The sequence below is a fragment of the Tachysurus fulvidraco genome, chromosome 2 (assembly GCF_022655615.1).
Source record: "Tachysurus fulvidraco isolate hzauxx_2018 chromosome 2, HZAU_PFXX_2.0, whole genome shotgun sequence".
NCBI classification, from domain to species: domain Eukaryota; kingdom Metazoa; phylum Chordata; class Actinopteri; order Siluriformes; family Bagridae; genus Tachysurus; species Tachysurus fulvidraco.
The window spans coordinates 15,730,825-15,756,899 of record NC_062519.1 but is presented as its reverse complement, the minus strand read 5'-3'; the positions used below and the strand labels follow the sequence as shown (position 1 = coordinate 15,756,899).

The 26,075-nt window shown below is 38.1% G+C and overlaps 2 protein-coding genes and 1 long non-coding RNA gene across 6 annotated transcripts in view; 2 read left to right on the top strand and 1 right to left on the bottom strand.

Moving 5' to 3' along the window:
* c2h3orf14 (chromosome 2 C3orf14 homolog) overlaps positions 1-7,405 on the bottom strand; it is a 57,083-nt gene extending 49,678 nt beyond the window's left edge. Inside the window, exon 1 of one of the 2 annotated variants that reach the window (XM_027176332.2) lies at positions 7,013-7,405. The gene's annotated coding sequence lies outside the window, so the exon portion shown is untranslated. Of the gene's footprint in view, positions 1-5,045; positions 5,184-7,012 lie in introns of those variants that run through there. The other variant, XM_027176331.2, reaches the window with a different exon arrangement.
* Positions 5,214-11,019, top strand: LOC113661852. The gene is made up of 3 exons (XR_003445118.2): positions 5,214-5,344; positions 6,796-6,879; positions 10,398-11,019. It is a non-coding gene; the product is annotated as an uncharacterized LOC113661852 (long non-coding RNA).
* Positions 11,020-20,859: 9,840 nt separating this feature from the next.
* The window catches only part of fgd5a (FYVE, RhoGEF and PH domain containing 5a), a 38,124-nt gene continuing 32,908 nt past the window's right edge, over positions 20,860-26,075 (top strand). For all 3 annotated transcript variants that reach the window (XM_027176383.2, XM_027176384.2, XM_027176382.2), the window contains exons 1-2: positions 20,860-21,150; positions 23,240-26,051. In XM_027176383.2, the coding sequence (XP_027032184.2) occupies positions 21,141-21,150; positions 23,240-26,051 (2,822 nt within the window). In that variant the 5' untranslated portion in view covers positions 20,860-21,140. The remainder of the gene's footprint in view (positions 21,151-23,239; positions 26,052-26,075) is intronic.

Below are 26,075 nucleotides of genomic sequence, written 5' to 3'. Positions count from 1 at the left end.
ACAAGCCGTCAAGTCTGTGTTTATGGAACGTATCCGAAATAGTGAACATTTAATAAACCACATAGACCGGTAGCTCCAATATCTGGAAAGACACATTAGCTGTAAAGTGTCCAGCTTAACAGCTTTATGCCTTAGCTGTAAAGTGCTTTGTGAGCTCATTAACCGTGGAGAAATTTGAAAGACTGAATCTCTAACATGCTTATTTTTTGGCCAGCTATACTTCCTGGAAAAACAAAACAAAAACGCTTTCGGTTCTTTCTCTGATTAAACTGTATACTCTTAAGATCTGCGATCAGACAGCGATTGTGTTTCAGTGTAGCACGTCTGTAACACAGAAATGAAAGTGAAAGGCAGGAATTACATTCAGGTCTGAATTACATGCAGTGTCAGTGTTTGATCCTTAAATATTCTCATCAAAGAGACAAAGCATGGAATAAAGTATTTACGTTTCTGTGTGATCTGTTGTCCTCTGTCTGTATAAAACACGTTATAATATTTCACACTTTTTTCATGCAGTGTGATCAATTTTTGATCTATCCTGGAATCTTCTGATAAATATGGGGCATTAAAACATGGCAACACGATAAAACATAAAACTAGCCACTGAATGTCAGTCAAATAAACTAAGAATGACAATTACACATTAGCACGTGTACAGCCTGCCAAAACCAACATTTTAAGGTGTTTATTTTTGCCCATTTTTTGTCAGAAAATCCCAGTGCTCATTTCTCAAATCCCACTTTTTTGGTATTCACCAGGGCCAAGCAAGCTCTATGTACTTCCTAGCTGGAAGGGGTGGGATGCCGCTGCAGGTTTGCACTTTGTACTTCCTGTCTCTGATGGGCCTGGCCCCTCGGCACGTCCTGCCTGACGGGGTGGAGGGGGATCTGTGACCTTGCCTCGCGTGTTTTTCCTGCTGCTTTGTCCCAACAGAGCCGTCCTAAGATGGAGGACACAGAGCTCCATACACCCAGGTGGAGGAGGAAACGCACGAGGAGAGGCTCATGTGCAAGCATCAAATATCTTATCGCACAGTCTAGAACTACCTTTTGATTGAAACTAAATCGATAAGCTCATGTTTGTACTTGTCGTAAATGGCATCATTTGATAAAACCAGAGAACTGGAGATCTTTGGTTTTAATTTTTGACTTGACCAAAGATGGCTCCTAAATAAATTTCAAGTCTTTTTTTTTATTAATCCTTTACTTTTTACATTTAGAATAAGAAGTCATTTTTACTTTATTAGATTTTATTTTATGTTTAGATTTTACTAGCATGGATAATAAGCACTAGTCACTAGCCAGTTAGCAAAAGCATCGGGGAAAATACTGAAGAGAAAGCAACTTGTTTCTCACATTAAATATAGCGATTAGATGGAGTGAATTCATAAAAACATAAAGATTTTATTTGAACTATGCTGAATTTACAGTATGTTGACATTCTTGTTTGAAAAAGGAAAACACTTTTTCCCATCATTCCCCCTAAATCACATTTCCTCACACACATGCAGTAGTCTGTCAAGGACAGCTTTGAGGCATTTCTACTCGAAGACTTTAGCATTGCAGGAGGGAATTTTCTACTCTCGCTATTTCAGCACTCATTTATTCCTGACTCTTCCTGTTTCCTGGCTCTCTCCACACACTTTCCTCCCTGCCTTCACCTATCAGGAGCAGATGAAGTTTCTGGCTGATAGGCAGAGAGCGTTTTGAAACAAACAAGTGACATTTAATCACTCTGCTCTGCGGCAGTCACAAAACAAGTGTGAGGTGCAGTGTGTAGCAATGCAGCCTTTCATTTAAACAGCCTTACGGAACTAACAGGAAAGATTTAACTTTCTAAAACAAAAAACATATGTAATCTCAAATACGGACACAAATGTATCCTGTAATAATAATTTGGTTTACAGTGTTAAATGTGGCTCAAACAAAACATGTAGAAATGTTAGTGTTAAAAGTTTTCTACTAATAATTAAACTTAAAAGTTTTTAGATATTGTTTGTTAATTATGTGTATTTCTATAAAAAAATATGACAATGTTGTGCCCTGATAATAAGATCCATCCATATTGGGTTCATTTCTTGAAGATGTGTTAACAAATGTACTAAAAGCACTATTCCTTTTTAACTGTGTGCAACAGCACCACCAGTGGTCATAAGAAAATATATAGAATGTTATGAAGTGAGGTGAAAAAATTAATTAAAACAAGAAGATGACAAGGCAGAATTGTACAGGTTAGGTATTTGGTTTTTTTTTTTGTTGTTTTGTTTTGTTTTGTTGTTTTATGTGTGTTTTTGTTTTGTTTATATGAAAGAGAGGGAAACATCTTTTCTGACTTTGGTATCTCGAAGGAGACAGAAACATACTTTTTAAAGTTTGAAGGAAACTATATCTGCCTTTAAGTGTTAAGCTATAGATTTTATAAAATATAAAATAGTTTTTAGTACAGCTCTCTCTCTCTCTGTCTCTCTCTCTCTGTCTCTCTCTCTCTGTCTCTCTCTCTGTCTCTCTCTCTCTCTGTCTCTCTCTCTCTCTCTCTCTCTCTCTCTCTCTCTCTCTCTGGGAGTCTGTATAGGGAAGCAGGGTACATCCTTCCTCCCTGCAGAGGCCATGTCATGGGTGGAACGGTCATTGTGAGTCCTGTTTATTCCACTACACCCATACGCTTTTAGCATTAGCATTCCACTGACACACAGAAAAATGTAAATTCACCTTCGGGATCATTCAGCTTGCACTTAGGTTTACCGTAGGTGATGTTTTCTTACTTTCTCTTCACCAGAGCAATATAGCACTTGTTAATGAACCTGCCTGACTCACTAGAGTGCACAGAGGCTATTATCTCTGACTTAATGATGGGACTGGGGTTAATCATCCTGCACTTATGCTCCGTCTAATTGCCCCGACTCAGAAGTGTGCTTTTTTTATATGTTTCTCATAACTAGATAATGGCCAACACAAAGGCAAATGTGGTTCAGTATTTATTGCTAGGACGATTAAACATACCAGCTATATAATGGAGTGCTTGTTAGTTACATGATATAGTATGGAAGCCACTAAAAGCTCAAGTAATCCTGGAAAGTATTTGCATGGCTTTAGGACTATAATTATTTACCAGCACCATGAGTGTAATCAAGCATCCTCCATTCAGCCTTTGTTTAATGTTAATGCTAGTTAAGTTGACAAATGTACTGAGCTTTATGTGATTAAAAATGCAAACGCTGTGTGAGAAACTGAACCTGGATGATCAAATCGGATCTCATGAAATATTTGCCTAAGATAATTTAGCATTATCAATTAGCCTACTTTGGATTAGAAGAGGAAACCAGAGCACGAGGAGGAGACCTTCAGAGCACACCAGGGGCCCCAAACTCCAAGCACAGGCAAGAATTAAAACCCCAAACCCAGAAATGTGAGTCAAAATTGCTAAACGCTAAGCCACCCTACTAACATCCCACCCTACTAACTCCAACAAACTGAGGATGTGCAGTCCTTCTGCCTCAATTTCTTGTCCCAATCCACCTCTGAACTCATAATGATCATGATCATGTTACACATGCACTAGTTTGTTCCTCCATTGCCATTAGCACCATGAGATGAAAACACCAAACCTACAAACCTTCTATAAAAATGCTCAGCATATAACCGAGGTGCGAGTAGGCTTTGATTAAACACAATGTTTTCCATAACCCACACTTCATTTAGCACAAGGAAAAAGGATTGCTTTCAATCAGTTGACAGATGAGCGCTATTGTTCTTGACATAAATAAAGCTGTGTTCTGGATGCAGTAGGAGGCAAGAATTCTGGCTTGCTGTGTATCTCTGCCATGGAGTGCTGGCCTGAATGATTGCTCTCTCTGACACACGCTTGGTTGCAACACTAACATCCCTAAACACACAGGAAATTAAATGTTCCGCTGAGGTAATAAGGAGCGTAAATCTACGAGCTCAGAAATCACAAGACCGACATGTCTATCTCTAGATCACCTGAGGCACTGGAGAACGGCTTTTGGTATTTTTTTTACACAACATTTGCATAAATCTTTGCATTATTTAAAAGGACATGATTTACATCAATATTATTATATATATATATATATATTTTTTACAGATCAAGGAAATGAATCCATTATAAATGATACTGTGCAACATATAGCAGTTGATTCAGGATACATTTAATGTAAGACTATAAATTCTTGTGGTTGGCTGACAGATTACAAGACTAAAGCACTGCTGCATCACTCTCTTTAGGTAGAGATGTACCTACATAAAATATACATCTGAAGCTTTAAGATGGTCTGATCAGTTAAAATTAGTTGTTTGATCTGTCAAAATAAATCCAACCTAAAGATATTTTTTTTCCATTTATATGAAGGCCTGTAAGAAATCTATTGGCACTACTATCAACAGACATTGTGGGTAATGTAGGAAATTGTTAACCAATTTGCCAACAGAGCAAAATCTGTTTTGTGTTTTGAACCAGAAAACATATTATTCTGAATGATGTGTTCTGGTTGGATTTTACTAGAAACTTTAAAACCACTAACTTAATGCTAATTTATTTAAACTGCACATTTCACACCTGTATATTTAAACTGCACATTTCACATTTCACACCTGTAAATGTGTACATACAATTTCATCTATACTACATATGTCATTCTGTTACACTGTGGAGATTATGTCACTAAAACAAATTCCTCACATGTGAAAACATGCCTGGCAATAAAGCTGATTCTGATTCTGATTCTAAGAGTTTTTGTTGCTACACTGTCAGTGAAGTTTTTTTTAACACAAACCTTTATCTATAATATTGACTGCTGCTAAACAAAAAAAACTCAACCAGCAAATGCAATTAGATTCATTAAAGCTAAAAAGGCAGCTAGATTAATAATATCATTATCACCCAGAGCAAAATATTTCCAAAACTTAAGTATGGCTTTATAAGCATGCAAGTAATGAGCTGCTTTGAGCTAAGCAAGGTTAATTGTCCTTAAACAGCTTTACGCCATATGACAGTACAAATATCAGTATCCAAATATCTAAACTCACCATCCATTTCATCATCTGATTTGCTTGTTAACGGGGAAGCCTTCACACCTCATTTATAAGAGACAGCAGAGACAAACCGGCGCTCAGGCAGATGAGCTCTTTCTGTTGGTCATGATGATGGATTGTCTCAGCTGAAGGCCTGAAATCTGTAAGTCTAAGCCTGTGCGTGCCCCGAATCGTGATTTTACATGAGACATCTTTGATGACTTATTGCTGAGCTGTGAATTTCACAACAGGAGTCATCAATTTAATGGCGCTGACGTTCAAAGTCATAAAAGCAGCACTAACCCAGACAGCAGGTAAAGTTACTAGGACGTTGAAGAAGAACAAAAAATAAATATTATAGCTTCCTGTAATATTTATAGGTGTTACAATATATAATATATATTATACTATCATACTGTATATATATATATATATTATACTATCACAGCCAAGGACTCGTTAGCTTTGTTTTAGCAAGAAACAAATGCCTCACTGACAGGAAGTGAGGTGTATTGTTGTGTCATAACCGGGGATAAGCAGGCTTGTAATGAGATTTTAGCTGCATTTGCAATGCAATGATTCTGACAGATAAAAGCCCTGTCCGCAGGCAGACGCAGTAATATTATGATGACTAAAACTTTTAACCCTTCGCTTCTGTCCTCTCAGCCTTCTAAAAGGATGAATAGGTTACGCGTTTTTATAGAAAATATCGATTTAGCAAAGCAACATGCATCAAACGTGAAAGATATTTTAAGCTGTGCAACAACATGTAATATGCAGTAGACATCAGATATGGAGATCACCTGATCCTAGCTAAAAGATTACCATTCATATTAACATATAAATTTTATTTATCATGTTGTGTAAAGGTTTAATGCATGTTTAAAATATTTCACATAATGTAATTACATTTATTATACAGATTTTTTTTCACAATAAATATTAAGCTAGGATGTTGCTAGTTTGTGCTGCACTCAGCTCTCACCTCAAACATGGATAAAAAACACAGCCACAGGTTAACATCTATGGTCCAGCAATGCTTTACCACAGAGAGACATAGAGACACTTCATAAGATTATACAAGCAGAAAGGATACCGAGCTATTATATTAAGATGCTATGTGTACCCTTAGCATCTGAAGCTACACTACTGATGACATGTAATGATAGAATGTATGCAATTAATTTGGCTATTTAAGGAATACCATCATGTCATTCTTTTTATCTCATTTGTAGTTACTGATAAGGGTGTCAAATGTCCTAGATGAAATGACTGCTTGAGTCCTTTGCGAATTAGTTGTTACTATAGAAACAATAAAAGCGAGTGCATTGATATACTGTATGTCTATGATGGATTGGAGAAACATTCTGGCCAATCAGATTAGTTTTAGCTATCAGAAATGGTTTTGATGTTTATATGGGACAACATTGTTGTGTGTTTTTTAGTCTAGTGTCTTAGGCCACTATTATTGCATTTTCAATAAATTTAATGAATTCAGTAGAGTACAGATGCTGTTACTGGGGTCGACTCAAGGGTACATTGTTTGTAGCTTTAGTGTTAGTGTTAACGTTGTGTTAATGTTACACCCTCGAGGATACATGTACATTGTTTATACCTTATATATCCTTAAGGGGAATAAATGTAGCTGTACAACCCAATTGTTGTTGACAGTGTGGCTTATTATCTCTCTCTCTCTCTCTCTCTCTCTCTCTCTCTCTCTCTCTCTCTCTCTCTCTCTCTCTCTCTCTCTCTCTCTGTCTTTCAGCAGATTCAGCTTATGATGAAAAGCACATGAGCAAAGCAACCAACGTTCCCTCGTGTCCTCTCCCTATCTGGCACTTCATTAAAGGTGTAGTATCTCTTTGAGACATCTTCCTGCTCCTCTACAACATTAGTTCCTTCTTTTTTTTTCATTTCCCGCTGCCATCTAGAGTCAGTTATTGATAAAAAGAAAAAAGTAAACCCACACACTCATGTATTACCGCTTTAAAGAGGCAGTGGCACAATGCAGATCCTTTTCATCGATGTCTATTCACCAACACGACCCCAGTCCTGAACCTTAATCGGAGACGTAATGAAAAAAGAGCTGAGGCATTAACATGACCATGATCATTCACATACATGCAAACAGAACAAGAGACTGCGAAAGAGAAGAGTAAGCAGAAAAAAATGCAAGTGAAGCAAAAACTGAAATGTGTTCAAGAAAGAAAGAAAAAGAATATCAGTAAGGAAGTCACTAGGAGCAATCCTGGGGATGGTGCACATATGCAGTGAGTCGTCCATTCACACACACATAATGAGAGTCATAAATATCCTGATGGTGTTCTTATACTCACACGTGTCCCAGTGTGAAAATAGTGCAGCCTCCCAGGCAGGTTTAAGAGCACTAATACACAGAACACCATGTGCATTCAGAGCAGACCTGGATAACGATCTGGGAAATATCAGAATCAGAATCAGAATCAGAAAGGTCTTTATTGCAATGTATGTTTTCACATACAAGGAATTTGTTCTAGTACAGGAGCTCCACAGTGTAAACAGAATGGCAATGATAAGACATGAACACATGTATGATAAAGACAGTTGTATGTACAGTGGAAAAATGTGCAAATTGAAATATAAATGTGCAAATTGAAAAATAAATAAGTATGTATAAATAATGTAAGAATAGAGTTTGTTCTGTGTATGTCAAGTGTTCATCAGATGGATATAAGTTCTATAGTGTCATATAGCCTGACTGTTCATTTTATTAGGACTGCTATACAGTATGTATGTGTGTGTGTGTGTGTGTGTGTGTGTGTGTGTGTGTGTGTGTGTGTGTGTGTGTGTGTGTGTGTGTGTGTGTGTGTGTGTGTGTGTGTGTATAAATATATACATGGATCTGGGTTACTGATCAGAAGGTCAAAAGGTTCAAGCCCCAGCACCACCAAACTGTAGGGCAATTAAACAAGGCCCTTCCTTAATCTTCTCTGTTCCAGGGGAACTGTATCATAGCTGACCCATTGCTCTGACCGCAACTTTATTACAAGCTGGGATATGAGAATGTAAATATATATTTAAATGTAATAGCTTCTTCCTCTTCTTCTTATCTACTAAGTTAATCACGTAGCAGCAGAGCAAGGCAAATTGATACAGGTCAAGAGCTTCAGTTAAGGTTAACATCTGACATCAGAATGAAGAACAAGTGTGTCTTAGATGTTCACACGAGATGGGATGGTGCAGGTTTTTCAGAAATTATTCTCCTAGGAATAATTTGTCAAACAGCAAAGATAGAGTCAGATGGAAAGTCATACTTATTTTGAAATGAGAATCAATCCTGGAATTAGTTTTCTGTATTTTATTTAGTTTCATGAGAATGCTAGAAATGTTACCTTTGATTATATTGTAGGATGTTTTTTTTTTTTTTTCATTTCACAGCTCAAATGGCAATCGTTAAGGCCAAAAACAAGCGGGAAGTGTTTTATTCGCTAGTTAACATGATAGCAACATTAACCAATCATGGCAGTGAAGCAACCACTTTTCCATGGCTTCCTTGCTGCAGTTAAATCATTATTTTCTTTAAAAAAAATTCCTGGATTTTTATTGAGTTACTCATAAATAATATGATTCAGTGGCTACTATGAAATGTTCAATATCTACAGTGAATCTAATAGCTAGTAGAGTGAAAAATATTCTGATAAACCTGGATCTGTCAATATTTTAATGTATACACACAACCACACACCTACACAAAGATCGATGCATGTTTGAGGTTTCCCTGAACGTAAGCGACATTAAAACTGCCACATAAATCAAATCAGACATTTTTGGAGCCGGCGAGATGTTCGAGAGTAATAAAGTTCAAATCGCTCAGTAAGCTGCAGTAGCATATGTGGAAACAAGCCCCTGATGTTCCTGAACATTTCCCCTGGGCGCCGGGGCAATAAAATGACTTTAAAATGAACGGATTTGCCTATAGAGCAACGTATGTAGGACAGCTTTACCGCCAAGATGACCTACAACAAACCTTAGATGGAATGATTTTAGCTATGGTATTGTACACCCAAATCAATTTAAAAAATGTTGCTGTCGGCTGGGGGTTAAGACTCGGGTACAAGAACGCTCCGCACCAGCAGCACGATGAACAAATACAGGAAGCTAGTAAAAATATCATGATATGACTTTTGGATCCATGCACATTGCTTGGCATAAAATGCAATAATTCGTCTACAATCACCGTTTTCAATTTAGTAAAAAGCTCATTTTTATCCATTTATCCAGTTATATTTAATGACATGGAACATCTGCAGGTTCACAGGTTAGCTCCTCTCATCACTTACGTTCTAGCAGCTGTAATTATTCGCTCTTTAAACCTGTCGTTTAAACGGCTGCTGTTATTGAAAATGAATCGCCTTCTGACCAATCAGATTCAAGATCATGGTTTATATAACTATTGGCCATGAAAAGTAATGAATCACTTCTCATGTGAGTGGAGTAAATTTGATCCTTTTGAGCGTTTGCTAATAAAGTAACCATACAATCACGAATGTGTGAGTTAATTGTGCGTGACAGCGGCGCTCGCAGTCGTGCGTTATTAGACTGGAGGAGTGGAGTGTATATTGATTATTGCACTGGGATGTGAAGACAGGTTGCTTTGTAAATGTGAGCAGCCAATAAAAACACTTCCCTTTCATTTGTTCATTGATGAAGTAACTCGCTGAGGAAAATGAATAGATCGTTATTGTGTGGTTATTTAAATGACTGTCACTCAAACAGTATGATGTGCACTGGTCCTAAAAAAATCCATTAAATTCTATTCTTTTCAGCTCAGGTTTCTTCTATATTTATTTCATCTGTTCTATTTTTCTTCTGTCCTGTCCTATTGTAAAGGTTTGTCTTCTATTCTGTTGTAATCTGATTTCACATCTATTTAAATTTTTAACTATTCCATTCTCATTTCTGTCTTCTATCTTAATCTATTTTAATGTAGCCAATCTTTTCTATTCAAATTTCACAGTTTCTTTTTTATTTTGGTTTATTTTTACTCTGTTTTCTTCTCCATATTATACATTGATTCTTTTAAATTGACTTCTATATTTGTTCCCTTCTCCTCAGTTATATTTTCATTTCAACTGTTCATTTCCATTATTAATCTGTTTAATCTTATTAATCTGTTTAATCTTATTAATCAATTTCAATTCTGTTCTCTTCTTGTTATGGCTGTTCTACTTCATTGTATTTTATACTATTTCCTTCTATTTTATTTCACTCTATTTTACTTTTTATATTATATTTAATTTTATTCCATTTTATTTTTCTTCCTTATATGCCAATTTGATCAATTTTAATTTTGACGTCCTCTCTTCCCTCTCATCTTTCCTCACACAGATGCCTCAAGGTCACTTTGTCCAAACTCAGCAGGACAACTTTCACATGTCGCAGACGCTCTAACGCGAGCAGACAGCTGTGTTTCTAATCAAGCTCTATGACGACCCATTTCACTTTTACGAGCCAACGTGCCGTTCGTTAAGATCATTTCCATCCAGCCATGTGTGCCTGATCGAATTTGTGAAAACTCTTCGCACCGTATCGCACACGATCTTTTAATAACGGCCAAATGAGTTCAAACAGCTCTGATGACTCTAAATGAATTAGCCCTTCTAGAATGAGTAATATAAATGCATCGGAGGAGGAGGGCGAGCAGCGCTGTGATGGAGATAAAGAAGATGAAGAGATGCTCCCTTAAGATTCTGTCTGTCTCCTGTTGGCTTTGAGAAATCACACTCACCTCCAGTCAACACTTAACATCATTAGAGAATAATGAAAAGCAAATTCTGAATAAAGATGGTGATTTGCTTACAAGTGCACTGATATCAGTGTTTGCACACCTGAATGAAGGTCAATTCTAATCAATTATAAAAGCAGATAGGTTTACAGGCCAGATAGTGAGGTCATCTTTTGTGTTTTATTTCCAAGAACATAATATGAACATTTTGACATTCCAGGAATACAACCGTAGTCTAGATATTAAGTTTAAATTTTAATTGTATTTATTTGTTTGTTAGTTTGTTTTGTTACAGTATGACTATTGTGAACATTATGTCTATTGTGAATGAAATAAATTAATAAATGACTTATTGGATTACCTTGATGGGACACTTTCAACAACAAAAAAGGTGGGAATACCTGTAAAGGTTAAAATTTAAATAAATAAATAAATAAATTCTAGCTGAACCGCACCTAAAATAAAGTTAGAAAGAGTGGTTAAGAAATAAGGATAGGGTTGATTCTGATCATTAGGACAGTGTTCGCCTTTGCATGTAGCTTTGACGTCAGTAAATCAAGAGAATTCAAGCTACTATTGTGACTGTACTGCACACAGTGGAACCGGAGAGTAGCCCAAAAATAGTTACTTGTATTTGTATATCAACACAGGAATATTGGTAATGATACCAATATCAGCATCAATAAACTGCAATGTCTAAGTAGGGAATTGAGGACTAACATTTGAGGACTTAAATGAATTAAGGACTAACATGGAACAGGTGCACACATTAGGAGCGCAAACCACTGGCTGAGGTGGCTCGAGGCCTAGAACCAATACAAATGCACATGACAAAACAAACACAAGCACATGGATGATAAATTCTTCTCAAAATCTTAGACCTAAAATCTTAGTGTTACTGTCATTTTATGTAAACTACATATTCACAGTGTATTCACAAACCTAGATTTGAAGGTATACAAGCTACACACATCTTCTCACATCCACTCTGTCCTCAAGTTCTTGTCCTCGACCTTCCAGCTGCTGACACAATACAATGCCCTTATGTGTCACCACAGAGATGATGAGCCATATTCTAAATCATGGTTTTATTATATATGCCGTTCAGTCATGGGAACAATACAGAGACTGAAGATGAATGACATAATAAAGGCAAGCTCCTTCTTGATGGGTCTTTATGCCTGGGGTTGGACTTTATTAGGAGACTCGAGTGGGAGGTAACTCGAAGGGAGGTCCACGCCTTTTATTAAAACTGGTAGTTTAGCAAGAACAAGTGAGTACCCAAGCTGCTGTTTATAATGTACAGGAAAATTCATTTATGATTGATAAATTAATTTAGGGGGATCTGTTAATGATTACTGGTATGTTACATTTATGCCATTAGGCAGACACTATTATCCAGAACGACTTATATTTTTGTCTCATTTTATACAACTGCACAATTAAGGGTTAATGGTCTTGGTCAGGGGCCCCGCAGTGGCAGTTTGGTGGACTTGGGATTTTAACTCATAACCTTACAACCAGTAGTCAAACACCTTAACCACTAAGCAACCACATACCTTAGTACCCCCTACATTGGTACTGCTGTTTCCATCTGTTCTTTTTGACCTGCTATGACATTGATTTTTCCTCGCCAAAGTCACCTCCGACTTGCTCATCAGAGAAAATTGTTAGAGATATATAGTCACTTTTATTCCGTTTTTATACTTAAGGCTGCTTTGAGACAATGTAAAATTTTAAAGCACCAAACAAATAAATAAAAAATTGAATTGAATTGCATGAACTTAATTAATGCAATGGTTCCTCTTGTTTGGGGGAATGGTCTCACCTAGATTCTTCAGACTTTCAAGATATTCTCCTGTGATTATATTCGCTAGCAGTTAGACTTCAGCCTCCCAGGTTGGTAGCTTTGACATATGGTACTAAGATAAATTACCCTGAAGTGTAAATAAGTGTATGCATGCTGCTCTGTGAAAAAAAAAACAATAGATAAAGACAGCATTTGAATTGTTCTGTGCTCTGATACCTCCACCTCTTCTGCTCCATCAGATGGTTTGATCAGCTGAATCGTCCAGCATTTCATTAATACTACTTTACATAACTGAATTTCATAATACAAACACGGTATTTGCTCTAAATGATGGCATTTGAGACAATTCTTCACATTTATGGCCATGTTTTGAGCAATAGGCATCATATTGTTGCAAGTCATATTACAGTCATTCATGAAGAAGAGCACAGGTGACTGACGAGTGCTGGTGCGGGCGAAATGATGTAGATCAATCACAAACGAAACAGGAAATCAAATCAAATCAAATTTTATTTGTCACATACATGTACACATACATACAGAGTATGATATGCAGTGAAATGCTTTATGCAACTGTCCGGTATAAGAATAAAGAATATATAAAAAAAAGTATAAAAAAGCAAAAAATAAAATGAGAATAAAATAATAAGAAAGTATAAACTATATAAGAAAACTATATAAAAATATGAAATATATGGAGAATATGAAGAAATAATGTATATACATATACATAAATATACATATACATAAATGTGTATGGTTTTTAAAGATTGTCCTTAAAGTGTCCTTAAAGTGTCCAGGTGCAGTATGGTGTGTAAATAGTGTATAAAGTGGCACTGTGCCGTGCAAGTCCAGAGTTAAAGTGACAGTGACAGTCCAGAATTAGTGTCAGTACAAAAAAGGGGGGGTGCATAGAACAGTGGGGATGGAGAGAGAGGTCCAGTGTGGGTGTCTCCTGGTTTAAGATCCGGATGGCCTGCGGGAAGAAGCTTCTCCTCATCCTCTCTGGCCATTAATTGAAATTAATGTCATGGTGACACAGCGACATGTTATGGTGCACACAAATGTATAGTACATTTTTTTATCGTAAATAGTGACATGAGGTTTGCTTTGTCACGACGACAGCAGAATTGTGTTTTGTGCTAATGAGGGGAGCCGACGAACAGAAATGGAAATGGAGGGTAGCAGGTTTTTGCTGATGTGATCACAGCGTGTGTATAAAGGATGATGTGTCATTGCCCATTCATCCTTGACTCTGTCTGTCTCTCTTTGTCTGTCTCTCTCTCTCTCTGTCTCTCTCTCTTTTTCTGCTGTAGATGTGGTGTGTGCACATGAGAATGAAGTACATATGGTTCTCAGGTGACTTCTGCATGGCATTTCGCTCCAGAGACGAACACAAGAACAGATCATTAATGACATAATTCTCTCTCTCTCTCTCTCTCTCTCTCTCTCTCTCTCTCTCTCTCTCTCTCTCTCTCTCTCTCTCTCTCTATTTTCTGAGGTACATAGAAATCGAGTCTTACATATTCAGAGATTCTGAGATGCTTTTCTGTTCACCCCTGTTGTCAAGATTACTTATTTGACTTGCAAAGCATTTCTATAAGAAGAACTTTCACTTCTGCACCATTCTATATAAACTCCTGGAAATCCCAGTACTTTAGTAGTTAGTAGCAGTTTCTGGAAAAATCTTCTTCAGTCTAGAACCAATTCTTCTGACCAATTTTCCATCTGAGTTTAAGGACACAATGTGACTCTCTCTAATCTATAAACACGAAAAAAATGTTCAGAGTAGATGAATGTGTGCTTTCACTTTGAACTAAAACATAATATTTACTAACTATAATTACTATTTTATAGTTACATGTTAGCTACCATATATTTAGTAAAGTAAGGGTAAAATTGTATAATTCAGATTTTTTTTTACCAAGCTAGAGAAGACGTCTGTGACATCTGTGACATCGAGGGCTTGATCTCAGTGGTGAGAGAACAACACATCTGATGCCTCAGCCAAGCTGTTCTGGTGACGAACCGAATGCAGAGAGTACAGCAAAGTGACACTGTCATGGCTTCACTGATGTGCCTGCAAACTATATTTTGTAATCATTTTGAGACCTGAGAAAAACGAGATAGCTACTGAGAGCCATTAGGGGCTAGAAAAAAAGAGATATTTATAAATGTGGTATCTACATCCTTTCAGTTTCACTAGGTTGAAAGATGTGAAAACAGTCACAGGAAAATTGTCAGACCCAACCAGGCACTTTACTTTTTTTTTTTTTAACAGGCCTATTGTTTCTCTCAGAAGCCAGACAACCTGAACGAGTAAAACAGATTAGCGATTTACTCTAGCTTACTTACCATGCTAATGGAAATTCCCTGTTTCTGCTGAGATCAGATTAGTTTTCTGGTGCACATTAGCTGGTTCCTGGCAAAGAGCAGCCCAAAAACACCAACCAAAGGACTCAGACAACGGGAATCGGGAATTATGAGTTTGTATTATGATGTTAAACAAAACAGCAAAATGAATTGCTACAGAAAAGGGCAGTGAGGATAGCACGCCGGGCACCATTTCTCAAAACAGACGGTGTGCCAGAGCACGCATAAATCTAGAAGCAAGCACATGACTGCTTTAAAGGCCACAATGCGAGTGTTTTTTTTTTTTTATGCATCTCCTCGAGAGCACTAGTCAGCACCATTAAATTGCTGTTGCAAGAGCTTGACTCTAAGGGCCTTTCAGAAGACAGAATATATATATCGTAATAATCAAAAAGCTCATTAGCAACAGCTGCATAACTGCCTTGCAAGTATCAAAACACTGAATCACTGCAGATACAATGCCCTCTTGTACTAATTAAAAGTGCTAGAGAAATTACTACAGTCATTTGCCTGCTTGTTAATATTATATAGGTATTTTACATTGCGGTGCAGCGGATTTAATTATTATTGCTAGCAACGATAATCATGCGAAGTAGCGAAAGACAAAATAAAACAAAAAAAACGCTAGTATTTGAATGCACTTTCTGTGGTAATAATACTAAGATCATTATAATTAGGAATATGACAAATAAACAAATAATTATATCCGCGTGTTTTATTTCAGTCTGATCATAATCTTACACTGCTTACATTTCAGACTTATTCTGAATGCACAACGGCTGCACCGTACACACAGCGTATACATCGCTGTATCTCCTCAGAGGCTTTGGACACTGGTGTGACACTAATGTATTGATCAGGGTCCAAAGCTCTGCTGAGAATAGTCTTTCTTTCTTTGTTTTTTTTTTTGTTTGTTTTTTGTTTTTGATGAAGTGCTGACTCTCCCTGTCACCTGAGGGAGCTGGATGAGGAGAAGGTGTGAATAGTGTTCCTGTGTTTGTGCTCTAAGTGTAATGTTTGGAACTGCTGACACTGGGTTTTCTCTACCATTAAAACACTCACCCTTCCCTGTTCTCTAGTTTTTAGCTCTCTTTCTCTGTGTTACCTTTAAGGGAATACTATAGCTTTTCTGGCTACTGCTTGTGTTAGTGTAGTGTAGCATCGTCGCATCCTCGGACATAACGGTACTAATACAGTGTCACAGGAACAGGACATACTGTAGGAAACACTGGAAAACTGATACTGACACTTCTGAATGGTGAACAAAATAAATAGCTTTTGGTATATTTAAGATGCTTAAAAAAGAGGTGATTTATTAAAAACACATTGTCCATTCTGAGATCCCTTTCTGCTCACCACATACTGTATGCAGAGAGTGGTTATTTGAGTTATGTGACTTGTCTGGCTGTCATCCTGTGCATTTATTTTTATTTTACCCTCTAGAGACTGTTGTGTCACTAGAGGCCTCTAGAGGCCACAGTCAATGTCACTAATATTACCTCTTCACCCATATACAAGACCCTGCTGCTTTGTGATTGGCTGATTGGATAATTGCATGAATAAGCAAAGGGAACAGGTGATCTTATTAAAGTAATGTACAGTTTGCAGGAAGCTGGTGTGAAGCATCTGGCATAGTTGAGGGCTTTGGGTCTTGCTCAAGGACCTTGGAAGTGACCTTTCAAGCAGTCAATAAGAACCTAAATCTCAGAGCCATATAACAAACTCCAAAGATGTTTACTGTAATCTGATTTATGAATCCTTTAAAATTTAAAATGTAACCATTTAAAATTTTCTTTAACGCAAACTTCCCTTTAACTCCCACAAATTTATTTTAGTTTGTTTCATCATGTGCATTTGTTTTGGTTTTGCTCCCTTCCCTTCCCCTGACCTGCTAATAGTTTACTATCTTTTGTTTTCAACCTGTTGGAGTGTTTTCATACATGAATGCACTCCAGGATTCTTTGTGGTAGGGGTATTTAATTGCAGGTTTGCTTTCTATCCAATCTAATCCATCGGCCAACTCATCATGCAAGAATAAAACGAGCCACAAATCTTGCATAATGAGATTTTAGTCAAGTAGGCTAACATGAAGTGTGCATTTTTCATGTTTTGTCTCCTTCACTGGTTGTAGCAACCCTTTCCCACCATCGCAAAACTTGTAACAGGAAGTCACATGACAAGTTGAATCAATCATGCAGCACTGAGAGTGGATAACCTCCATGTATGATGTGGAGCACACTGTGGTTTGGTGGAAGATCGCTATCGAGAGGATGTCCGGAAAACAACACCGATCTGAAAACATCTTTGTTATTTTCCCAAATAAAACACACACTGTCCCTCACTTATATACAGTAGCCTACTACATAATATCCATCAAATGCCCCAATTGCTACCCTTTTGTGGTAGCTGAATCTGTTAGGGTGTTATATAGAAGTAAATAAAGCTCTTCTAATTGTTCTTGGTTTAGATTATGTTTTCTGCAGCTCACTTTTTTCTCACACAGACTTAAAACTAAGCAATACATCTCCATCATGGATCTCTCTCTCTCAAAAAAAAAACCCATCAAAGTAAATAAGTAGCGTAAAAAAAATTTGAATGAGTCACCTAGTGAGAAAAACATTACCTCTGAATTGACCCAACCATCTGCTCACAACGACACACACTGAGTGAGAAAAATACTGATCTAATGTCTCCTGCAGGATAAAAACAATCCTGCTGGTCTTTTTTAAGGCAGCTCTTAAACATGAGGCAATGTTTCACTTCTGGGGTCTGGGAACAAGTCACTGACCCCTTTTCCCCAATCAGTTTCCTGTTTGGGTCAGGTGTGTGTGTGTGTGTGTGTGTGTGTGTGTGTGTGTGTGTGTGTGTGTGTGTGTGTGTGTGTGTGTGTGGCTGCGTTCTGACAAGTTTTCCTGAGTCTGTGTTTTTTGAGTATATATACACTCACACACAAGTCCAGGTGGGTTGGAGGGAAAGGGGGTGTGTGGGGTGTACTGGGGTGTTACAATTCCCAGCAACTGCAATGGTCAAGGATATTTATGTTTTCAGCCTCAAAAAACATGTTTTCGTCAGTAATCACATCTGGACGTTTATTTACAACTCGCCCGCTATTCTTCCCACCGCAGGCTTTAGCCTTTTCGTTACAATGCTCGTAAACAGAGCTCTCGTTTTCCGACGCCTGCTTCAGAAAGAAAAACATATTTGTGCGATTAAAAAAAAAAAAAAAAAAAAAAAAAAAAAAAAAAAAAAGCAAAAAGGGTCAAATTCAGTGTCTGTGAATTCTTTCCACTGAAAGTCACAAATGGAACGGCTAAATGCCAGGTGCACGTTATCTTTAGCCTTGCAAACATACAGCAGCTTAAAACGTCCTACTGACACAGTCGAAAATTCAACCAGCCTCAATAGTGAAGAAATATTGACATGCCATCCTTCAAGTCTGGAATATTACACCTTTTTTATTCTGACTACTTATAAATAAAATGGTTGATGTAAATCCTGCAAGACTGATGCAATGATTCTAAGGTTTGGGTAATATTTGTAATGTTATTAAAGTTCCCTAGCATAGCGTTTTCCCAGCTTAGAAATGCAATTACAGTATAGACGCCTGTGATCCTGGAAGTAAATATGTTTGGTTATTAAAAAACAGAAATCAAGCATTTATATTGTGGTAGTAGGAAATAATCGGTTTCTGTGTATGTGTAGAATGTTTAACGCATGGGTTCAGGTCTGTATTAACTGTAAAGAAAGCAGAATGAGGAGATGTTTTTCATGCTGATTTATTGGAATCATGCTGCTCAGGAGTTATGACTGACCTTCCACCAGTTTCAAAGAAGAGAGAGAGAGAGAGAGAGAGAGAGAGAGAGAGAGAGAGAGAGAGAGAGAGAGAGAGAGAGAGAGAGAGAGAGAGAGAGAAGAGAGGGAGAGCACTTTGGGACACCAGGAAAAGATACAGAGCATAAGAATAATAATAATAATAAAAAAAATCCCTACAAGAAAATCGTGTCCCATTGCATTTACCCCCTAATGATTCTAAGGCTAAATCCATAATATGAGCTGCCAAAGTGAAGATTCGCATAACTGACAGCTCTTCTCTCTTGGCGATTAGGGCTACAATCTGCCCTTTATCAAGCGTGCAAACGCACAGCTGGTGGTGCTTTGGAAGAAAAAAACAAGACACACTGTAAAATCAGATTCATGCAGATGGCTTGCAAGGTGGAAATCCATTTGTGTAGAAGTTACATGAGACGAAAATGTGCGTTGTTAAAATCCAGGCTGATTCATTTTGTATAACAGCAGTTCTGACAATAATTTCAATTGTGTGTATTACTTTGCTTACATTAACATTACCTGAACTTTTGTATGCATTTATACATATACAAAGCCCTGTACAATACACCTTCAAATATGCTATTATGAAGCATCTTATGGCAGGGCTGAAGACTATGGGTCTTGCTTAAGGACCTTGGAAGTGACAGGATTTGAATTCTCAACCTTTTAAGCACTCATTAAGATCCTAAACCTCAAAGCCATATAAGATAAACTCCACAGATGGTTGCACTGAATTTATTAAAATTTAAAATGTAAACATTTGAGTTGCAATTGTTTCTCTTTAACTCAGTAGGAAGTTAAAGGGTTAACATCAACACCTTTGTCCAGGAGTTGCTAAGGAAGTGTCGCCTGTTGTGCAGGAAACAGGGAGAGCAGTTTCCTGTTATGGAGAGAGGCTTTTAAAGAGCTACTTTCCTTCAATCAGGCAACAGACGACCAGTTGGGAAACCTACTCGATAGTGCTTGGCGTCTTAACTGTTTTTAGAAGATGTTTTCTAAATAGCTCACTTAAACCAAGTGACGCTATTAACATGTTTAATCTTATGTTTAGGCTCGATTTGTGAAATAGTGGGTGTCAAGAAGTGTTTAAAAGCAACATTTTAAAAGTATCAAAGCTTTCTTTGGGACTCCAGTGAAAGATTGTTATCCCACATAGAGTATTCCTGTATTACGCCTGGTGTTCCCAGGATAAGCTCTGGATCCACCAGACCAGGATATATAGGTCATAGAAGATTAATAACAATTAAAGAAACTTCTTAAATTCCATTAACTTAAATTTATTTTCAATTAGAAATTTATCCAGATCAGGATTGCTGTAGATCTTTCCCAGTTATGCTGGAGATGAGGCAGGAAAACACCCCAGTCAATCGCAGGACTCCATGTTCACACACTTATACACTATCACTCACACTTAAGAGCAATTTAGCCAATTCGAACATAATGTTTTTTGAACGTGGGAAGAAAACAGCAGAACTTGAAACAAATCCCATGCAGACCACCTTGCCGTGTCACTTCATAATTTCATTTGATCAATATAACTATACACAAGAGTTCCCTAAGGAATATTCAGATGTTTATCAGTTATAGCTTTCAGAAAGGGTTCTACTTGGAAGACAAATGTGCACCAAAAAGATGTTTTTTTTTTTTTTTTTAATATTCACTTCAGTCTACTTATTTTGCAAATGACACTTTAGACACGCCTTTATAACCAAGGTTTTGGGCAAATAACCACAGATTTCCACAACTGCAGACCTAGAAATGTAGCTTTCTGGGGTCGTGACCCCATCTGCTCAATGACATCTATTTGAGGTCAGATGAGCTTTTGCAGCATATTTTGCTCATATGCATATTTCTGGCACATCGTGCATCCATCGTGCGTCCCTTTGGTCGAATTGTGCTTAAAACACATGAGCCACGGAGTAAACTCATCACTATGCATATTCATTTGTGTTTCATTAAGTGCTTATGGGCTGTTTATTGGTCTGATTGGTCTAGAGGACTAGCTCGACCTCCTCGGGAAGCGCGCGCGAAAGCACACCTCCCGCACCCGAGCGCAGAAAGTGAGGGACGCGCGCCGCTTGCGCAGCAGCCAGTACACGCTCTCTGCCTCTCTCTACTGCAACAATGACCCGAGCCAGCTTTTAACTCTTTTATTATTATTATTATTATTATTATTATTATTATTATTATTATTATTATTATTATTATGAGAGAATGCTCTTGAACTGACGACTGGATACGTTTGGAAATATTTGTGTTGGATATTCCGGCACACAATCGGAGAAGGAAACGATGTGGACATTCAGACGCTACGACGGATGACATCCGGCTTAAAATGAACACAGGTGAAAGAATACTCACAATTATTGATATTTCTAATTAAAATAAACCGAGCTGTTAACCGACATAAGAGATAGCTATTTTGTAAACATCGTATTTACAGTATTTTGTGGGATTTTGGGTGCACACACAACTCTTCAATGCGTAATCTCACCTAGGTAATTAATGTAAAAACGGCAGATTTGTACACAAAAGCTACTGCTGTAATCCCAAAGACTTGTCCTGTCTTCTTCCCAGGACTCTACCTTACAATCTTCTCATACTTAATACTGTTTATCTTTACTTTTCTACACTTTTGATTCATAATCCCACTAGAATGGGTTTGGTTTTATGTCCACTTTTGTCCTCATTTTCTTTCATGTAGTTTTCTCACTGTCATCTTATTATCTAATTATTTAAATGTAAATCCAGTTTTCTGTAAACTCACTTTGTGGAAATGTCTAGTGTGAATTGAATTTGAATTGAATTTGCATAAATTACGTGATTTTGAGTCGTGCTTCTTCAAACAAATCACTGTAAGCTTTTTGTGTTAATAAGAGCACAACATCTGCACAGACAAATCCCCTGTGACAAATTAATTAACTGATGCATAATATATAGATCGTTAAACTCAGATGAGCTAGGCAAAGACGAAAATGACAGTTTAACGTTTATACACAGCTTATATGCACATATGGCCGAAAGTATCCAAGATAGTGCAGCAGTCCATTATTTTCACTAAGTGATTCCTGTAATCTCTCTCCATTCCCGTCTTCTTGCTTATCACAGCTGATGCACCTACTACCTCATTATCAGATGGCTTATGTTTCACACCAGCCACAGCTGAGATCATGTCCTGTTGGCTTCACACAGTCCAAAGGCCCAGCCTACTGTCTTCCCCCATTCTGTTCTGTTTTAATCGAATTCTTTGTTGCATAATTCATATCCTGTTTTGAACTCAGATGGCTGTATTGTTTCTCTTTTTTATTGTTCTTTGACATTCTAGGGAGGAAAAAAAAACATTTTCAGGAAAATAAAATCAGTCTGAAGTTTTTTCTTCATTGTTCATCATTAAACGAAGAGCCGGAATTACAGTTAAACTGAAATAAATTTAGATTAATTGGTAGATTAAAAATGGCACACCAATGTGCTTTTCCCTATGCTATTCCTGTGCAGTGAGCTTCCAGGAGTGTCTGCTGGAATAGTTAATTTGTGCCTCTGGGGAAACAACATCTTTGCAGGGAGATCACTAAGTGCACAGGGAGTTTAGTAGGACGTGCGTCAAGCCAGGTACTAAATAACAGGAAGAGGCAAAGGGTGTATGAGTTTTGTTAAGAGAAAGGGTGTGTTGCACCAAAGAGACCTTAAATTCACATTAACCCTGTTTAAGGATGCTGTTTGGTTTTCAGCACTGGGGTCACAAAGTTATTATTTCGGCTTCTGTTGTTTTTGGCTTCGAAAGGTTTTGTGGTCTTTGTAAGTGCTGACTTAGCATAGACACATACAATTACTTTAAAGAGTTTAAACATGATTCAAGCCTTTTTGTCTTCTTTTATTATGACTTAGTCCAGACAGAAGAAACATTCCAACATTTTTCCCAAAAGAAATCGTTGACATTAGACCATGTGGTACTCTAAACAAGGTGACTGGTGTACCTGTAATATACCAAAGCCATTATCTTTAAACACTGCAAAACGTTATAACTTAAGAACATCACGTGTACTATGTTTTGCAACTGCCTGCAGATGTGTGATGTTTTACTTCCTTCTCCTTAACTTTTAGATCCCGAGGTTATATTATTTATTACATTTGTTTTATTATTTTAGTAGATTTATTATTTTATTTTATTTTGTTTTATCAGGTTATGTAGATATTTAATTTATATAGAAGTTAAAGTTTTTAGTAGTCTTTGCACCTTAAGGACTTCAATTTCATTGTACTTGTTCAATGACAATAAAAACATTCAAATATTCAAAATATTCAAGTCATTACATTATATTATTTTAGGGTAAACAGTCATGGCAAGAAAATGACAACAGACAATCTACATTAAAAACCAAACTGCACCAAACGCCCAAATACGTAAACTCATTCTTATCCCTGTCTCTTTTACAGATGATCAGAAGCAACTTCAAACACCTCAATCAAAGATCCAAAGTCATCTAGCCATCACCGTATGTTCCAGCTTCATGTCAAGACCTTGCCCGTCCTCCCGAGGTCCTAAACCTCCAGTTGCTCCAAAGCCAAATCTCTCCACTCAGCAGGAAGGTGAACACAGCCAGTGTATTGTTAGCAATGGAGATGTTGCATCAGAACTGGAATTGGCGCAGGACAGTGAATCAGAATCCACACAGGATGAAGCTGAGCCACCAGGAGAAACCCACAAAGAGTTTTTTTCTGAACAGTTAATTAAGAACCACAACAGCAATGATGGGATTGATGATAAAGAAACAGACGAACAGATGGGAGTAGAAGTAAGAGATGAAATAAATGCAGTAGAAGAAGAGAGCCACTTTGATGTAGTTGATGCAGGTTCCTTGAATGAAGTCAAAGATGTTATTGTAACTAGTGTATCAGTTGCAATAGACCACATCAAAGAAACAGATGATATAAAACCACAACAAGGCACAGGTGATCCTGATGATACGGCAGATGATCCTGCTGAGAAAGAGACTGCCATGGAGTATCAAACAGGAGATGAATCAGAGGCTAACAACAGCACACTGAGCCCTTATGAAGAAATTGAGGAATGCACCTCAAATCAGGGGAGTACATATGCAGAGATAGATCATGCCGAGGACCTGATGTCAGACACTGCTGATAATACAGAGGAGCCATATTTCAATGAGAGAGAGTTCCTTTGTGGAACCCCAATTGATACTACTTCTACTAAATTATGTGAAGAGGGCACAAATTCAAATGCAGAGGGCAGTACTGAGGAGGCGTCAAATGCAATGGCTGGATTTACTTCCCAGACTATGAATGGCAGTGAGTCCTCCCTGTGTGAGGAGTACCCATATGATGTAATTGGACCTCTGGATGACAACAGTGTGTGGCAGCCAGAGCGTGCCACCAAAGACGAATCAGGACGTTTCAGATTCTCAGAAGGAGAAGAGGATGGATTTGAGCCATATTCAGTCATAGAAGTGGTTCCTGCGGATCTCCTGAGCACCTCTGACCCTGAACTGGAGTGTACAGATGAGGAATATAGTGAAGAGAAAGCAAAGCACCCTGAGACAAAGATGGAATCCACTCAAGAGCCATGTTATATCTCAACTGATGATGTAGCAGAAGTAGAAGAACAGTCTCAGGTGGAGGGCAATTTGGCTTCATCTGAGGAACCCTGTGAACGGGAGTTGACGAGAAAATCAAACGGGGACGTAGTGGATGAGTATGCCGACATTGCCGAAGAGTGCCAGGATGAAGATGATCAGCAGCTGGAGTGTGTGTCATCTGAGGATTATGTAGAGATAGGCGATGAAGATGAGCCCGTGGACATGACACGTAAAACTAAAGGGAAGAGCACAAAGGCGCGCTCAGCTATTCGCAGACAATGTGGCGTAAGCAAGAGAAACAGCTGCCAACCACGTCTTAGACTTTGTGATATTACAGTGCCCCCTGGTCTGGATGTGGGCAGGACTCCTGAGCTAACAAACCGTTTAGTGTTTGCCCACACCACCGAGGCATTCGAGGAGGACATAGAAGACCTCGACTGCCACATAGTGCCTTTTTTCGAGGACTCAGAATCAGATGGTGATGAGCACATTTATGAGGAAGCAGGCTTTGACTCGGAAGGAGAAAATTTTATCACTCTGGACAGAAAGACTATTGTGACTCGTTCACGGTCGCTCTCAGGGAAAGTACCTGGATATGTCCCTGAGACTGTTCCTGAGGAGACAGGCAATGAATCTCAGAATCATGACTACTACACTGTGTCCTTGGACCAAAATGGGGATCTCTTAAAAGTCTCGAATAATTCAGAGTCTAATCGCATAATTCCTTCAATAAACTCTAGACGTTTTCTGTTCTACCCACGATCGTATTCTGTGGAGGGCAGAGACATGACTTTGTCTGCCTATTTGGATGGCAGCCATTCACCCAGAGTGGACAACAGAGTGAAACGGACAGATGACACTCTCTCCTTACCTTGTGTCATCACCTCTTCTGGGAGTTTCTCTCAAAGAAGCCATCAGTCCTCTAGTGGAGTGTCTACACCTACATCTCTTGTTGACATTCCACCACCCTTTGAGCTGGCTTACATCACCAAAAGGCCTATCACTAAAAGTTCCCCATCTCTGCTTATTCAACACGAGTCTAATGACAAACCAAATAAGAAGAAGACATCATTTAAGCGTTTCCTGGCTTTGAAGTTTAGGAGGAAAACTGACAATAAGTCACTCGCTGATGGCAGCGTACGCTCTTCCAGATCATCATCTGAATCAAGCCACCATGGGCCTGTTCGAGTAATAGAGCTGGATCGAAGGAGTAATGGCAGTTCCCCTCAGCTTCAGTCTCACATCATAAAACCACAACGCAACTCAGACTTTCCTGCTACCTTTTTGGTTTACAAAGACGGCCAGAAGAAGAAAGGTGTACCCAAGACTTATGGCAGCAGGGGCATCTCCAGAGTGGAATCTTTTGAGGAGCGCTCTCGTCCTCCCTTTATGCCACTCCCACTCACCAAACCTCGATCCATATCCTTTCCAAGTGCTGATACTTCTGACTACGAAAACATTCCAGCCATGAGCTCAGACTATGAAAATATTCCGATTCCTCAAGGTAGGCCCACTCGGGCCGTCACCATCACAGAGTTCTTTGAGGAGCAAAATCGGACAGCCACTGCGAATGAGAACGATGGTTATGTCGACATGAACAGCTTTGCAGGAATAGAGAACAAAACTAACACACAAGAGCAAGAGACAGAGAGGTATGAAACATTTTTATTTACATT